Here is a 15,313-nt window from a genome sequence, read left to right as displayed (position 1 = left end):
ACGTATTTCCTTATCATTATGGGAAATTTAAAAAAAATAATGCAATTTGTGCACATTCATCGAACTGAAATTGCATAAATGTGTCATGTACTCAAAGTTTCACAAAGTAAGTTCACATCTACTTTGTGTTTTCTGGCAAATTTTTGTCCTAAAATGTTATATTCAACAAAAACAAAAAAAAGACCATGTTAAATTTAAGCGCTTTCACGGTGACCTTCGCCAAACTCCACCGTCCTCTTAACACTGGCCAATCATTTCTGAAATATGGAACATTGGTAATGAAATTAAGGGTTTAACTGAATTAAATGCATGTCCATAAAAGCAACAAATTTTATTTTTCAGCACATGAACACGCAACTGAACCATTTGCTATTTCCTTTCCATAATCTGTTTAAGTGCGCGCACGCACGCACACACACACACACACAAACGTATAGAATGATAAATTTATTTTAGTAGTACACAGAATGCATTCTATATAATTAAGTATAATTCTATTCAATGCAATATATTGTGTTACATGTGCACTTAGCAAATTTTAAATTTCTTGCTTATCTTCTAGTTACATTAATCACAAAAATAATTATTGATATAATCTTAAAAATCACTTATGATTAATGTCTTTACATTTTCTGTACCTGTGCACAAATCACAGTGGTATTTGTTCTAAAGCAGGAGGCAAGGAAAACAAATAACGTATCAATACGGAAACACACACCATGAGTATGGTCCACTTAGTTTATCTCAAAATTTTCACCAAATCCGAACAAATTTTCACAATTTCACATGTACCTATTGTGAGGGTCAACAGGAATATTATTTTTGGGGGAGTTATGAGCATTAAAAAAGGAAGTATTGACTATGAACCTTTATATGCGGGGTTTGATACCATTGAGGAAAGTTTTATTCTAGAATAATAAGAACATGTTAGGTTTCATACATAAACACCAAGCAACATAACTTTCGTAACATATCTCTACACCGTGAAGTACAAATATGAATGAACATATGTATCAATTTCCCTTCATCAGTGCACACCAAACTTTAATTCCTTTTTGATTTTGGAGACCCTACAAAACAGCTTGCTTAAAGAATATATCTATCTGAAAATCTATAAGCACAAGTTGAATTCAACTTTCATGGGAAGGGGAGTGGGGGATAGTTTTCCACATGCAAACAACTTAATAAAAATATCTTCTTTTACTGTGGGTGACTATTAGAAAAAAAAAGAAGACTATTTTAAATTAAAACTTTGTAGAACTTCTTCTACCCAACAAGTCCCACTTACGTTTGAGACAGTGCGGCGAGATTCAGCATTTACATGTAAATCATGAGTAACATGACAAACAGATGAAAAACTACTGCATTACAAAATGTACTTGGTACATAAATATATGAAAAATTCAAACCTGATGCCCCTTGATACGAGAAACCTAACCCTTTGGACCACCTTCCTACATATCTCAACTGCTGTAAAAAGATTGTTCCAATTATTCATATTGTCAAAAACTGCACTTTATTGCAAGTTTTTTGGCCTAAATCTTTATTGTACATTCAACTGTGACAATAAGGAATCAATTTAAAATAATAAAAGCTCACATACAGGTTCTAATAGAGAGAATTTTAAATGGCACACGTGCATTATGCAGTTCACAATTTGGAACAAATCTGTTAACAGAAGCCACAATTCTCACAGAAAATTTTCTTGGGAACAATCGTTTCGCAAAACAAGTGCAAATGGCATAAAAACAATTTTTCTTTTGGAAACTTGATCTTAAAAATTGAAATTCAATAAAGAACACAAACGCTAGGAATATGTGAAATAGTAAAGTAAAATGCTGAGTATGGACATAATATTGTGGAAATATGATGTAATAAGACCAATATCTCCCTCCCCCCCTGTTTTACTTTCTACCCAGGGTACACACAGGCACACATGTAAATTTTGGCATACTGAATGTTATACTTCTCAACAACAATACAATTTAATTCACAACAGCATGATCTCATCTAAATAATTTAAAGTATTAAACTGTGCTGTCAGGAACCAAAATTAGCTGTGCACAAAAAAAAAAGCAAACGAGTACACTAATAATAATTTTTGCAACAATGTAAACCTCTTAAGTACGAAAACAGTGCCTTACATAGAAACACATGGACTACATTACATGGTCTTTACACTCAGCCTCTGGCAGGAGGAAAATACATAAATACGATTAATATAACTGGATGTTCTCAAGGTCAGCAAATGGTTCAGTACACACAACTTCAAGAGATTACTCAAACACTTTTTTTTTTCTAAATTTACAATAATGCTGAAAAGACAATCAAACAGAGCTGTGAAAGAATACCAGAACATTGACCAATTAACCATTAATTTGTTTTCCAAGGGGAATGACCCCTTTGCCCTCTTTATTATCCATTTCTTCTGTAAATATTAGTATCCTATTTTAAAAAGAATGAGCATGTCATCAGCATGGGTTAATTAATTGACCTGTAATAGTAGAGTTGCTAGCAATTTACCTATTCGAAAATCATTTGGGTAAAAACAGAATAAGCAAAAACAACAACAAAAAAAAAAAAAACAAGCAAAGTTAAGTGTGCAACTCGGAAACTCAATTTATATAGGAATGACATGATATGCTTAAGATCTCGGTTGGAGTCCTGGTCAATCTTGCATTTTTTGCCACATTTCTACAATAAAATTATCAATACAGAATTTTGCACAATAAAGGGTCAATTTTCCCAAAAATGTTAACAAACAACAAGAACAACAGTTTTCTTATCTTTTATTGTAGGATGGAAGCTGACATTGTTGCCAACCTCATGACAACTCATTTGTTTGTTCAAGCAGGGTTGCATTTGTAGGGAGGATGGGGGATTTCCTCCCCCTCTGCTTGATAAATTTTATCCACGGGGGGAAATGTTGTATGGCATAAAGCCATTATCTCATGCTGTCCCTAGACAGTCAGTAGAATTTCCCCCCACTGCAAATTTCTTAAATACCACCCTGTGTTCAAGTTATGACAGTATGACAGCTGTACATGTATTTATATGTGAACAAGTATGAAAAATAAGTTTTGGGGAAAAGTAATTTTTCGCTCATCATGTACAGATAAGAATTCTTTATTTAGATCTTTATTTTCAATTTCTTTAAGTAAATCACTGAACACACACTCAGTCTCTCTCTCTCTCTCTCTCACACACACACATGCTTAGGATTCTCTATGAAACAATTTGCGTAATAAAAAATATTTAGTACTGGAATTGGTGTTCCTGTAAAGTCTATATTTCCACACCTAACTATTTTGGAGAAATGAACACCAAAACTATATATACCGTACACTTTATACACAACATGAATTTATTTTTTGGTACATAAGTTTCGTTCATGTTTCCTTGTGCTACTTACTGTAATTGGTTAATAAATGAATTATCTAGGAGAAACTGAAAAAACAACAACTTGTTGTTGGAACTAAGCTCAAGATACTAAAGTTTCTTTTTACTGAAACTAGACAAAAACACTTCAAAATAGAGGAACTTTACAAGATTGTTTCATTAAATATTAAGCAAAAAATCATAAATATCAGGGAAATGAAAAATTCTATTCTTTTAAAATCAAGTTTGTGGAAATTAACATTTAAAGAAACATTTGAACCACATTACTATGAATAAATTCTTGAATTCACTCTTTGTTTCTATATTTATAATAGTAAGCATTGTATTTTAATTACTTGTTCAAACATGTCTGAAAGAATGCTTCTTTCAGCAGATCTAATGGTAAAAAAAATGTTAAAGTCCAGGTATGTTGCTAAGGGAAAGAAATGTTATGCACTGTTTCGTTTCTTCTCTCCTTCATCTCTCTCTCCCTCTCTCTCCATCACACACACACACACAAACACTCACTCACTCACTCTTTATGCACTGTCCACCTGCATTACTCGGGAGTATCAACTCAAGTGCGCATATGTTAAATGGACAAATCCCCTGCCAAAATAAAGGTGATGGCTGTTGCTGGAACACAGATGGGAAGCAGATTCCATGAAAATAGTCTGCTCCTGACTGAAAATTTAAATATCAAATAGTAATGTTGCCTTAGTGAAAATTGAACACAGCCAAAAGCAGAGAAACGAAATAAGGATCTGAAACCTACTTTCGCTTTTGCTATTAGATTCCCTTACTTCAGCTAGTCTCATCTTCCGTGGCATTACAGTTTTCCTCCTTTCAAAAGTTCTCAAATGCTGCCAAAAGATAATTTAAAATACATGAAATTTCAAAAACACAACAGAAACCATTATGTAATGAAGAGGGCAATAAATGTAGTAATAATGTGACTTTTATGCACATAATTTTGATACAACATTAGAGATTATTGCAAAAACAATGAAATAGGTTGAATATATTTTGAGTATCATATGCGAATAGAAAAGAAATGGCACACTGCACAATGAAAAACTTATACTCTTACAGCTCTGTTTGATTGTCATAACATAAATCACATGAGCAAGATTTATAGAATCCACAATGAATTACAGTTGGAGATATTACACTGCAAATCAATTATTATTATTTAACAGAATTCCTGAGATAAATTTGGTCAGGTAATTTTTCACAATTAAAAAAACCAAAGAACAATAATAAATCTTCAGTAATTTGTGCTTTGCAGTGTTACAATTGTCACTCTCACTTACCTGCTATAACACTATAGCATAGAGAGTGTTTTCTTTTTGTGCAACTTCAATTTCGATAAGTGCAATAAGTGCACACAAAACTGAATGTAATAGAGTTTAACATTTCAAATTATATTATAAAAGATGCTGTTCCTTTCTTAAATTAACTATTACAACTACATGTAATAAATCAAGATATCATATTGAAGTAAGGACACAGCATATATAATGATTTACACTTACTAAATGCTTATAATAATAGTTAGAAATAGTATTACTACAATTAAATATTTAAACATTTTCCATTTATTCATTTCTTTATTTTTGCAAGTTATAAATTTTATATTAGTATAAATTAAGAATGCATAATGCATCATAGTTAAGAGATAGTTCAGACTTAAGGTAATAGAAAGGGAACACTTGCACATAAGCATCTGATAGTTTAAGCACAAACCACAACTTACAAGAACACACATTATAGACTGGAAACAAGGAAATTTGTAGTTGACATTACATGAAACACTCAGAACACAGACACATGAATAGCTATAATTTAGTTTTCTTTCGTTTCTTAACATTGACAATTTGTAATCTGTGGTGCATGCCACAAAATGTAATGTGGCCCATTAATGTTAATCCTTTTATCATAAATTATATAATTATCATATGTAATTACTAATAATAAATGTGGTGTTTTACTGGACAAATTTTGGCATTGAAATACAAAAGAACTTTATTTCCATTTCTTTACATTTGCAAACTTTTGCTATGGATTTGCAATGGAAAAAAAAAACATCTTAACTTTTACCTACTTTACAACAGGAAACTAAAATATGCATTCAACAGTAACAATCATTTTAATTATTATACAATTCTCAGCTTATGTAACTTGTTATTCTGCATCCTTTCAGACATGTATTATTTAACCAGCTTTTACTAGCAGGATTATTCTATTAACCTACTTAGTGACCCTCAATTATACACAGAGCTATTTTTAGTATATGTACTCTGAAATTTCGGTCAATGTTATCTAGCTTTGAACTACTTACATTATTTGCAGTAATGAGCCACAGACCACTCCATTCATACCTCTTTATTGTTAAGTTTTAGCATGAAAAAATATAAATATGCTGACCAAGGCAGTAATTTATTTTATTAAAAACAAACTAAACGTAACGTTTCAACCTTCTAGCAAGGTCTTCATCAAACTTTTGTACTTGATACAGAGTCTGATGAAGACCTTGCTAGAAGGTTGAAATGTTACGTTTAGTTTATGTTTTTAATAAAATAAATTACTGCCTTGGTCAGCATATTTATATTTTTTCATAATAATGGAAACAAGGCTTAATGGTGTTATAAGTTTTAGCAAATGTAGGAGCTTCAGCACTGAAAAATACTACCATGAACGTAACTATTTAGTATTTTTAACCCCTTCCCAATGCTTATAAAATTATTCTGCAAAAAAAAAAATAATGTTCTTGCATTACCTTAGATAAAAGTAACATGAGGTAAGGGTGGCTGAAGCATCACATCACCTCCAAAATGGTGGAGACAGAAGAATGTGTGGGGACCTATACCCAACCGCCCCTATATATGCCTCATGGCATGGTGCAAAGTGCTTAGGTGGAGGCTGTACACTGTTAGAGAATAAAGTTTATTTAGTAGCTGAATTTAAATAGGATTAATGAATGTACTGTGTAAATCATCCACAATTTTAATTACAGTACTCATTTTTGAGGAAAAAGCTTTGTAAGTGAATATTATAATTAATTTACAGTATTTCAAATATAAAGTAATGTGTAGGTCTACTTTCAACAAATAACTTCCCTAATCTAACTAGAAAATAATACATTTTAATCTTCTTCGTCACACAACACAAGGAAATCGTCTAACTCAGAACAGAGAAACTTTCCAGACAGGACTGTAATCAAAACCTGAATATCGGCGTATAAGATGCACACTGTTTTTCAGACCTATTTTTAAAAGAAAAAAGTGCATCTTATACCCCAGCAAATACGGTACGTATCACTGTTTCTTAAAATACCAACCAAACTGATAGTATTTCTTGCTCTTTCTACATCCGTGGTTTCATATTTATGCAGAAAATTTTATATACATGTACAGTAGTTCCCCATAATGGAAGATTTGGTTTCCGCTGTTTCAGGAGGAGGAGGATAAAAAGAACCAGCAATGTGGATGCAATGCGGCAAATGTTTTGGATTGCACAGACTTTAAATGAAAAAAATCACAGCTTACAATCTATATTGGAATGTGTCATTATAAAGTCATTGCTCTAAGTCTTAGAACTCCTCTAGCAGATGTTCGGTGAACTGAAAGGAAAGAAAGAACTTCCTCTCATGTTGCTTTGCTTGAAAGGTTGAAAACCACGCCATCTCTACTATTTTCTCCTGACATTATCCAATCATAATCTCCTGCTTCTCCATTCCATGTGCCACGATCACCCGACAAAGCAAGCATTTTTTATGAACTAAGTAAGCTGTGTGGGTGTGGCTGAATACGTTAGTTCACGTAGCTCAAATATAATAATGCACAATGCATTTTATAATTATTTAATGATCATAATATCAATTAAACTTTATGACAATGACATACATCGAGTTTGCTACTATTTGTGGTGGTCTTGGAATGTATCGTCTGTGGATATTAATAATTCTTACGTTTATGTTTTCATCACCCACATAATCCAGTCACATTTATGAACTTGTGTAGACCTCCTTCTGATAATGTGCACATTCTATTATTGCACTCTTTACATCATTGTGTGCATGTGTATATAAAAAAATTGAACACTATACACAACTCGATCTCGCATCATGGGGTAACATCAGTGGCGGTGATTAGGGGAGCGAAGGGGCAGTTGCCCCCCCCCCCCCCCACACTTTTTGCCACCTTTGCCCCCGCACTATGCTAAACCTTATCTACAAAGGGAAATATACTGTCTTTGCCCCCAAGGTTTGGCACCTTGCCCCCCCGGTTTCGGAACCCAATCGCTGGCACTGGGTAACATACATTTGCTTAAACAAAACAGTTCATACATTAGGTATAAGGTTTTTCTGTACACAGAGATACAATAGTGATGAACAGATTGGTCTGTGGTTACCAATTTGCAACATTAGTATGGCTTCTTTTTCTCTCTCTCTCTCTCTCTCTCTCTCTCACACACACACACACACATGCACACAAACACATGAATCGAATATGTCACTTTATATCACTAACTACAATATTTTTTTTTTACTCTTCAGACACACACTAAACTGATATGTTGAAAGACAATACAGCAAAAAGGATACACAAAAATCTCTGCACCAAACATGAATCTATAATAATTAATGCTAGCTATATCTAAGTAACCTTACATTGAAAAAAAAGCTCACACCACAATGAAAGAAAAAAAGGCTAAAAAAAAAGTTAAGGTAGTACAAACAGAGTAAGAGTAAATGAATTTGGAGATAATATACGACAGACTACGTATCTATATGGTACATTTATATATAGTATCTATGTACATACATAAAAAAAGGAACTGATCTCAGATATAGAAATCTACTAAACAGTCACTACACTGCAAGGTTGGAAAAACGGCAAAGTGAGATTTACATGTAACGAAGTATTAGTATTATTAATAATACAATATTTCAGATTTTTTTCTATCTTGTCACATTGTTGAGGTGATAAGCAGTAGACTTCTTGAGATCAGTTATTTCATACACTCTCACTCTCCAAAAGTTCTTCCCTTTCTCAAAAAAAATGTAATAACTGTAGTTTACTCGATCGTAATGACTAAAACACAATTTTACAAGCACAGGAAAGAGAACAGAATTCCTTTTCTTGTCTGTGACAAAGACTTGATGTTTTCTTTTTTAAAACTTTGCCTCATTTTTTTTAACCTAGAACTGTTCACATGTTAAAAAGAACATGGAGCTTTCTTTATAAATAATACCGCTCCAAATATACTCCATTATCATTAGCTCGATCTCTTTGAAGCATTTTGTTTAGTACATCAATTTAATATGGGTAAGGAGTTCTAGCTTAGACAATGAGTATCTTTGCAAGTAATTGCAAAAGCAGATCATATGAGGGCAAATGTACATATTGACAAAACAGTTTTAAGGGAACATGCATTTTGCCGTATCACAGTTTCAGCTACGTTGCACACAACACATAGCTTCTCAGATATTTTGTTTCTGAATTTCCATATTTTCTTAGTACATAACTTTCTTTTTTCAGTCAGTAGAAAATAGCTAATACTGTTTCTTAAGCATCTGAAAACACTAGATTTAATTAGAAGGTTAAGACCAATTATTATTACAACAGTATACGACAACACAGGAAGACAATTTGGGCACCATTTTTCCATGTTTGTTGAGTTAAAACTTCACATTGACATTCAACAAAATGACAGGAATGTATCTTCATTTGCATATTCTACTGTTTAATATGTCACCAAACCTATACCTATCATTAGAGCACTTCTTCGATTTTATGAAATGTATACTCTCTTAAGGAAAAATTACTATTAAACAGGGGAAAATAAATCTTTACATCAATTGCTGTTGAACTTGAAATTATAATAAATGTTAGCTAGAACTGTTTGAACTATGAAAATGAAATTCAACAGCTATTTTGTTGCATAATATATTTTACTCAGCAAATTTTCAGGTAAACATCATACCTTATGGTGCTTTCTTGAACAATACACAAGAATAAACGCAAACTTCCCTTTTTCTTGGAGCACAAACACACATTCTCTACTACAGTGAGATCACACTTTATGCACATTTAAAAAACTACAATGTGCTTTTGTTTCTGAAATTCCCTACTACGCACCCGGATGGAACCATTCAATCAAATTCATCGCGGGCATTAAAGCTGCTAACTCGTTCTCGCACGTGGTGGAGATATTTAATAAGATGGTAAACCACTTGCATAGCAAGCATGCCTTGTCAACCAGGGTCTTCAGCTGACTCCTGATGTTCGGAACGTAGCACATTATTTGTTACTGCCCAATAATACATGGAAGCCCAAGTCAAACGCGGTGCCCTAGAATCTTCCTCGAGACAGGCACTTGAGAAAAATACTTATATCTTTTTTTGTTTGCTTCATGTAAAACATACGATGTGCAGCTATCGGGTATGAAATTCAAAAAATACATTTTCATATATATATAATATATACAAAATAAGCTTTTATTTCTGTCATTGTATTTCTCATTTTGATTGGAATTCTTCATACCATGCTGCTCACATATGGAATGGATTTCATTAGCATGTATTGGCATTCTTTCTTATGAAATCCACAAAATAGCATTTGAAGGAAAATAAGTAGCACCATTACGTTCATTAAGTTGTTACTTGTCTGGTCTTGGGTTTCCAAAGGGCAGTTATAAGTTAAAAGTGATTTATTTTTACTCCTGATGAAACCTCAAGAGCTGCATTAGCCTTTTTATTTTTATACACTACATTATGTACACAACCACAGGTGGCAACACCCCATCCATATTCAAATGTCGACTTGGGGGGGACTTGCTAGGATCACTGTGCTACTTGGGAGCCTTAAGTCGTAGGTTCTCAATACAGTGCATGCCAGTATTTATCAAATGAAACTATTCAAAAGATGTTTCTATCTGTTAACCTCTTAACTGGGTATAACATATCTTCCTCACGTGAATCCTGCTAATATGGCAAGATAAACCAAAGGGTAGAGAGGTAGCTAGTCGGTAATTGCTATTTCCTTTGACAGTGTTTCTTTGGCAACTACTGCCATCTACTGTTTTCTCCTCAACATGCACAGACAATATTGGTGAAAGACAATTGTACAGTGCCTCAGAGAGAAAGTGTTACAGCTAATTTGGAATAACAAATAATATTTCACAATAATTCAGTGGCATTATAGGAGAAAGATGTCAAATGTCCTTCAAGAGAACGAGGGAGGCTTCACCCTGGCCATGAAGATCGATATATGTTGCATCATTTTTATTAATGGTGAATGTGAAGTGAATTCCCAGAGGTGGGCCTTTTTTAAAAAAAAATAAAACCATCCCCACACATATCCTTCAGTACATGCCAAAAAATTGCATTGTATGTTTTTAATGTTATTTTATTATTTACAAGACAAAACTGAGAAGAGATTATTTGCAGCAATATGCGAATACCCAGCTAAGAGATTACACAAAAAGTGAACAAGGGGGGAGGGGCAAGAATGAGGATTTGGAAAATTTTTTAGACATTTGTTTAATTGCATAATTATTCTATAAATTGGAATGTCAATTTCACTGACAAGAACCCACACTTACATTACAACCAGAAATACTTTGATTGGAGTATACGCCTGAGGCGACAGTCTTCATGTTAGCAGTGAAGCCACATTATAATGTATGGCACAACTTCGTAGACAGGTAGAACTTCACCATGCCTTTTGATAGTAAAAAATATTAATATAAAATGCCTCGTAACACACTAACATTCCTTTCTTGTGCTACTAGCTCGTATTGCTTTGATATTACTTGTTATCACACTCATACTTCTGTAGGGACATAAGCACCTTGGACACAATATTCTGCTCCAAATTGCAAATGGTATCTTTTAAAAATACACTTTGTTCTCACTTATGCTTTTGTTATTTTCTTCTACCCATTTTAATACCCGTAGCTTTGGACTGGAATGGTGGGGAAATATTCCTACATATTCAGCAACGTTCTGCCTTAACAACATCTTACAAATTAGATTTTTCTTCTTACCTTCTGTCCGGCTTGCTACCTCTAGTGTTTTGTTTTCCTTTTGAGCAAACACAGCCCATCATAATTTCTGCACTAATATAAACACAATATAATTACACGTATGTTAAATTTTTCTTTGGCAGCTAGTTGCAGAGATACCAACTTTTTTGATTGTTAGCCCATTGACAAGAGTATGGATGTAAAGATAATTATTTACAGAGCAGTACACATACAAAGAATATTAAATTGTACAACTGTATGTTGTTTATAAGAACAGGAATCTTCAATCGCACAGGAACTTTAACCCAACTGTAGTATATTACAACTTTAATGTTCATGCATATAATGTTGAAAAAAATAACAGTTCTTCGGCATGATCATACAGTACATTAATTCCAGTTAGATTCATTCTGCTTACGTCTCGGGCTTAGCTCACTCATGTAAATTTTACTTCTACAATAGGTAAAATTGACACTTGCAATTGGCATAAAATGCAAAATTATTTATCCCTAACCAAGGCAAATTTCCATTTAGGAACTTCTTGATGTTTGCTATCAAACAATATTTCTTGCAGTTCACTTAGCTGCACAATATACGTAGCAACTTCAAGCTATTGAAAAACTAGAAGCTTGAAGGAATAGAGCTATCTTCAGTAACTGTTAAACTTCAACTCTTTGCAGGACATTACCTGCTTAAAATGCTAAGCCTGTGCACTAAAATCTGCAATGTTTTCATACACTGCCATGAATCCATACTTTCTTTTAAATATAAAAATTATAATAATGGACAATCCTTACCAGTTGGAATCTCTGCATTTGTATTATAAAAATGTTCAACCTTTTTTTCATACCTTGAATAGAATGACTAATTTCATACAAAACAAAGATGGGAATGGGGGAATCAGAAATGTCATGGAAGGGCAATATTTTGATTTCACTAGAAGGAAAATATATGCAAAAAATACTGGAACTAATTTTCACAGGGAAAACAAACGATCCTATACCTACGCTTCTTGTATAAGAATCCATACTTTGCATTCAGCTCTATAACAAAAGTAATATTAGATATTACGCAATAACACACTTAATATTGTTGTTATTTGAAACTTCCAAACACGACTAGCTTCTTTCATACTTCACCTTAGGATGACAAACAATGATGATAAAACTATTTATATATAAAAAAAAATCTTCTCTCGGAATGGTGGCTCCAGTTGAACGTTGGTAACAAAAATAAAAACATTTCCGTGCTGTATATCTACATAAACATAGCCATTTCACAGGCTTTTTTTTAACCACAGTAAGAACATAATACTGGTGATGTATATAAAAAGTGTGTAAATTATCTTCTGTAGTAATATTTCTTTTATCTAGTTTACACATTATTGGGCTGAATGGTGAGCCCATGGTTGATATCGACAGACTCTAATGTATTGTATCTAAGTTGTCACAGCTCCAGATATTCTGTTAATGCTTGTTTTAAAAACCTCTTTGTCTGGTCTTATAATACATTTCTACATAATAAAATATATTTAAAAACATTTTTTTTACTAAACACATTCAGTGCTGAATACCTTGATGTTTTACTCAGCGTATTCTTGTTTATATCACAGCTCGTACGACAGAAGATCTTCCTTAATTGTGGTCGCATTACAACTGCTACCTGCGATGGCTTCTGGCAGGCAATTCTGCTGATTCTCGCAAGAAAAATAAACTTGGAAAAAAATTATGATCAGCCTTGTAGGTACAGAGCTACATAATCAAATCACTGAAATTTGTTTGCTAAATTCGACTTTTGAGCATCATCTAGGGCTGTGCAATATGTTAATATATCAATACCAACTTGACACAATGATACTGTGACTGTGAGAATCCACATAACGGTTAACAGAAACTACTCATATTACCTACTATTCACTGATAACCCGAAAATCCACAATTTTGTATGAATAATGATGAAACAATTAGTAGTTAAGGCAATTTTCGTATTAAAAGAGAAACTCCACAACAATATGGAAGAAGCACATAATGGCTTACTACTTCAGGTAAATATTTACTTTTACTATTTCCGGACATAAATTTAATATTAATATTGAAATATTTTACTACTTACACAGCCCCAGCATTGTCTTCGATGAAATAAAAAAATATAAAAAACAAATTTATAAAACAATACTACTAACAAAATAATTTTCAAAGAAGAAACAGCACACAAGAGACAAACTTCAATAACCTGATAGAGCTCTACAAATATCACAGCTAAAGAGTATGAAGCCCACATATTTGATAGCAGTTGTCATGCAAAAAAAAACTTATACAATACATTAGAATTCAACATTCTACACAAACACACACTGTTAAATCATCATTAAGATTTTTTTTTATAAAAAAATTCTTTCAGTAACTGAGACATTTACACAAAAATGAAATACTGTAGAAAAAAATCTTGATTCATAGATATTGTACAAATATAGATCTTCTGTAAGCTTTGACATGGTAATAAAGACAGTCTTGCTGGCTACGACAAGCGGAACAAAATGTCACACTTACAATAAATCAGCTTACAGTACAGCACCTAATATCTGAAATATATATATATATAACTTTGATGTGTTTAAATTTTACACAATAGTATACAAATAGATCTATGGAAGTTGTACATGTTTCTTCTTGTTTTATACTTTTGCTCGTATGGCCCTCAGTCTCCTTCCCTGTTACAAACCTGTTGACAATGGTGGGCCTGTAAAACATGTGCTCACTATAGCACATCTTGATCCTGCAGGACTACAGGAAGAACATATTCATCTGAATCACCAGCTGAAGGGTTGTGGATCACATCATGGAGCTTATTATTAGGCAAAGGTGTCCAACGCCTGTGTAGAGCCTCACTAACCTCCTAGGGAAGAAAAAAGACCGACATACTGAAACCAAGGCCATATTTGTACATGAAAGGTGCAGGAGAGGAGTCAAATTCTTAAAGAATCATGGAAGTAACATTAGATATAGAATAATCCCTGTCCAAATTTTTCCCAATTGTGATTGGAGCATGAAAATGTGATTTTTTTAGAACATTGAAGTATGTATGTATATATAGGATAAAAGGAAGGAGGGCCACAAGGGCTAAATAAAAAATGAGAGAGGAAACACTCACCAGACGCAGAAAAAAACTTCAAATTTTCGTGACGATATGTCACATCTTCAGGAGTAGAGAGGACATTAGTAGAGTAAGCTACATAGAAGGAGATAGCATGGCCTGCAGTGTTGTCAGGTCCCGAAAAAAAGTGTTGACAGTGCCACAAAAAATACCGGTAGTTCTTTCGCCAAGCTTGTCGAAAACTGTGAGTGGTGCTGGGGAGAGGTTGGGGAAAGGTGGTGATGAGGGTGAGGAGTGGGGATAGGTGGTTGCACTCATGGCCGATATGTAGGCCATCTCCACACAACATGTGTAGTAGCTTAAGGATTTCACCAATCCAAGGCAGGCTTACACGACCTGTCATGACTCTATGGTGTGAATCATTGCTGTTGATTGGCTCGTTCCTAAGCGGCATGTCACGCGAGCCCCTGATAATTCACATCGGAGTGACAAGCAATAAATGACATGGGCCCCTTCAGTTTAAAGCAAAACATTCAGCACATACCTGAACAACACCCGAGTAACAAGCGACATGTGCTGTTTGTCAGGTTGCCTCGGTTTAAAAAATTGCATTCATATATTGTAGCAGCAGTAAAATTCTGCGTCTAAATTTCTACAGTATATTATGAAGAGCGAACACCGTAACTACAATATATAGTAAATACTAACGGGGTTCAGACGGAAACAGAGAACTGAGCAGTAGACTGTACTTACGTACATAATTTATTATAAATTATATTATTTACAATTAAGAGTAAATATGTCACTACAT

At 33.5% G+C, this 15,313-nt stretch overlaps 1 protein-coding gene across 1 annotated transcript in view; it reads right to left on the bottom strand.

The window, feature by feature from the left end:
* Nucleotides 1-314: 314 nt before the first annotated feature.
* LOC146002681 (F-box only protein 33-like) overlaps nucleotides 315-15,313 on the bottom strand; it is a 53,516-nt gene continuing 38,517 nt past the window's right edge. Inside the window, exon 7 of the mRNA XM_083140645.1 lies at nucleotides 315-14,304. Coding sequence (XP_082996771.1) covers nucleotides 14,167-14,304 — 138 coding nt within the window. The 3' untranslated portion in view covers nucleotides 315-14,166. The remainder of the gene's footprint in view (nucleotides 14,305-15,313) is intronic.

Source organism: Lepisma saccharinum, chromosome 1 (genome assembly GCF_977018435.1).
Source record: "Lepisma saccharinum chromosome 1, izLepSacc3.1, whole genome shotgun sequence".
In the NCBI taxonomy this organism is placed as follows: domain Eukaryota; kingdom Metazoa; phylum Arthropoda; class Insecta; order Zygentoma; family Lepismatidae; genus Lepisma; species Lepisma saccharinum.
Note: the sequence above shows the minus strand (reverse complement) of the source record. Positions and strands in the feature narration are given on the sequence as shown.